The sequence below is a fragment of the Frankliniella occidentalis genome, unplaced genomic scaffold (assembly GCF_000697945.3).
Source record: "Frankliniella occidentalis isolate FOCC.00 unplaced genomic scaffold, Focc_3.1 Scaffold44, whole genome shotgun sequence".
NCBI lineage: Eukaryota > Metazoa > Arthropoda > Insecta > Thysanoptera > Thripidae > Frankliniella > Frankliniella occidentalis.
The window spans coordinates 1,856,549-1,859,886 of NW_026267174.1; the positions used below are offsets into that span (position 1 = coordinate 1,856,549).

Below are 3,338 nucleotides of genomic sequence, written 5' to 3' on the forward strand. Positions count from 1 at the left end.
GCGACGGTAGGCAAGCCCGCCCGCACGCGTTTTATGTCACATTCGTTTTTCCAGTGAGCAGGGGTCCACTTGGTTCGAATCTAACCCACCATGGTGCGAAGGTCCAGCGGGGCATTTCTTTATTTTAATATGACATATTTGCATCTAGGTAGAAGAAAGACACTAAGTACTTGTACGTCGATGTGCGAACACAATTCGTTACTCGATCTCAGAATGTTTGTCCTATCCGTCGATGTGTACGCGGCTTTGTCTGACAAGATTGAAGCTTTAAACACCGAAAAGAGGATAAAAAACGAATGAATCCTGAAGGGGGTGTGGCAGATAAAGGGTTAAATCGATAAAATATTAATATCAAAGGAGAAATTTGGCCACCAGAATCCCAGAAACAGAATGTAACTTATAGAAAACAGCCTTCAGCACTTGTAAATTTTTGTGTATTTTTGGTTAAATATGGTCATTTTATTCCAATTTTATGGTCCAAATTAATTTTAAAATGCACAATCGTGTTCAGAACCCCCGAAAACATAGGAATCGATGTGAAACGCATCAAGACCCATAAATTTGAATTTCGGTGCATTTTGGTTAAAATTAAGCATTTAATGAACTTTTATTGCACGAAATTACTTTTAAAGTATAAAATCGTGATCTACGCCCCAAAAAACATAGGGAGGGACACTTGGAACGCTCAAATATGACCAAAACCAGCAAACCACTTAAATTTGGCGCTATTTTGGACGCCATCTTGGATATCTCACTTCCGGTTGAAATTTCGAGTTGGCAAACGGCATTTTCGGATTCAGCGGGGTCGAAATAGGGGGGAACCGGTGTTTACTCAATTGTTACATGAAATGCTTCTTGCATTGAAACGGAGAGCTTTTCTGAGATTTTAGCCCCGACTACTACCCGCCCGTCCGGCGCGCCTGCCGCGCCTGGCTGGCTGGGCTGGAGGTCAATCTCCTCTCCCGCGGTCCCGCGCTGACGTGCAGCCTCGCAGTGGCGCCGCGCGCGGCTAAATTCATTTGGGCGGCGCATTCGCGCGCGGCCGCCGATCTGCATTATTCACGAATTGGCGCAAAACTCTTCCACGCGTGTCGGGCGGGGGATTCATCCGCACCGGAGCGGACCGGACCGCGCCGGTCCGCAGCCGACGGGAAAGTCAACGTAAAGGTCATAGAAAGTCAGCAAAAAAACACACAAATAAAACATTGAAAATGATATTAGAAATTCAGAAGCCGATAGACATTCTATCAAACGACTGTTATTGAAGTACGTAGTCCTTTTAATCAAGTTTTCGCGAGTCCACGTCGTGAGTTCTCCTATCCGTTCGTCGGCCCTCCTCCAGTCCTCCAGGAAACTAGCCACGGCCTACCTTAGTAGCTTTACCGCCAGAGGGGAAAACGACATGGCCAACGGAAACGGCGCGACATCGCGCAGCCGGCGCTAAAACGGGAGGACTTGAAACGATGACGGCCTGGCGAGGGGGGCGAAACGTGACGGCGCTAATTTCACCGACGCGATTATTGGCAACCAGCGCCGCATCCAGCCGTCTTAAACGAAAGTACCCCAGTGGGTCGGTGAGCACTCACACTCTCACCCGTGCCTGCTACCGCCGGCTCAACAGAGGGGAGCTCTCCTCGTGGGATACCTACTTGTTGATTAGGGATCACCCAGAAGGTACACGCCGTTCCGAACCAGCCCAGTTCAGTCTCGGCGAGCTCTCCTGGCGCCTGCTCGGTAGGCAAAATCTTGCTTGCAGTGCACGCGTGTACTGCGGGGTGGCCTACCCCGAGTCTCGCAGGCGCCCAGCTCCCTGTAATTTGTCGAATGAATCTGAGAAAAACGAACGTCGTGCACTTTTTGGCGGGTCCCTTGGTCACGTACAGGTCGGCTGGGTCCTTCGTGTGGGCGCGCGCGATCGCGACGGGGGGGCCGCCGCCCAGGCGGGACGAGCCTCTTCCGGGACGCGCCTGCTGGGCCGGGCCGCCAGGGCCGCCCTTGGCCTTGGGCTGGACGGGACGCGCCTTGGGCTCTGGAGCAGCGCGGAGCAGCAGCGCGCGGCCCAGCCCGGTGACGTCACGCCCCGTTGTGCCTCGCCGCCTGCAGTCCCCCACCTCGCGGGCCGCACCGCGGGGAGGGGCGCGGGCGCGGCGCGGTGTCGCGGGGCGGAGCGCGAGCGCGGCGCGCGCGGCTCCGCGAGTCTACCTCCTGCGCCGCGTTGCGCCCTGGTCCTGTACCTGGCCGAGGGCGGGGCGCCTGTCGTTAACGCACCTGTCGCGTCCTTTGTCGGGGGCCGCGGGGCGCGCGGGGGGGACCTTGCTTGGCAGACCGGGGCCCCACCGCGGTTGGGTCGTTATTCGCAGAGACCTCCTTTGTCCGTGCGAATAGACACGGCCCGCCGCGAGGCGCTGCGCATGGGGCTTGGCGTGTGTACTCCCATACGTCGCCGCCCCGCCCCGCCCCGCGACTCTCGCGATGGATCGTACCGGCCTCCTGGCATTGACGCCAAGGTGACAGACGCGAGGGGATTTCTGAACGCGTCGCCACCGCCGCTAGGAGCATGTCCTCTCCATGGTGGTGAAGGTGACCCGGCGGCCCCCCGCGCCCCCACCCCGCACGTCCTGCCCCTGCTCATGGTGATCCTGTGTGTTGCAGACTTCCCCGGCATGTGCTTCGCGTCCACCCGCTGCGCCACCATCGAGCCCGGCCACACCTGGGAGCTGGCCCCCTTCTGCGGCCGCTCCACCTGCGTGACCGCCGAGGGCGACCAGGCCGGCCGCCTTCTGGAGCTGGTGGAGGACTGTGGCCCCCTGCCCGTGCCCAACCCCAAGTGCAAGCTGTCCGAGAAGACCAACAAGACCGCTGCCTTCCCCGACTGCTGCCCCGTGTTCGACTGCGAGGAGGGCGCCAAGCTCGAGTACCCCGAGATCGCCACCCCGGCCCCGGCCAAGGAGGGCGCCAAGGATGCCCCCAAGGCCTAGACCAGGGCCCTGACGTATCCTCCTCACTGTGATGTTCACCACCATTCCCACAGGGAGCGGGGGCGGCGCCAGGTGCGTCCGGCTCCCCGCTCCCCCACCCTCACTCCGCCAGCCCGCCTCACCCCCGGCGCCGTCGGACTGCCCCCTGCCCCGCAACGCCCCGCGGAACATCACCGTGGGGCGGGGCTGGGCGGGAAGCTGGCGGAGTTCAAAGACTGAAATCCACTGCAACGCTGTCACCTTTCAGCAGTTCGCACTTAGAAAAAAAAATACCAGTGAACTTTTGAAAAAGAAAAAAGAAAACCAGGCAAAAAAATTAATAAAACGTGAAAAATATTCGTTCGATTTATTAATTTTGAT

The 3,338-nt window shown here is 58.0% G+C and overlaps 1 protein-coding gene across 1 annotated transcript in view; it reads left to right on the forward strand.

The window, feature by feature from the left end:
• Positions 1–3,314, forward strand: part of LOC113207183 (uncharacterized) — a 13,072-nt gene extending 9,758 nt beyond the window's left edge. Inside the window, exon 3 of the mRNA XM_052266917.1 lies at positions 2,653–3,314. Within this exon, the coding sequence (XP_052122877.1) occupies positions 2,653–2,978 (326 nt within the window). The 3' untranslated portion in view covers positions 2,979–3,314. The remainder of the gene's footprint in view (positions 1–2,652) is intronic.
• Positions 3,315–3,338: the final 24 nt, after the last annotated feature.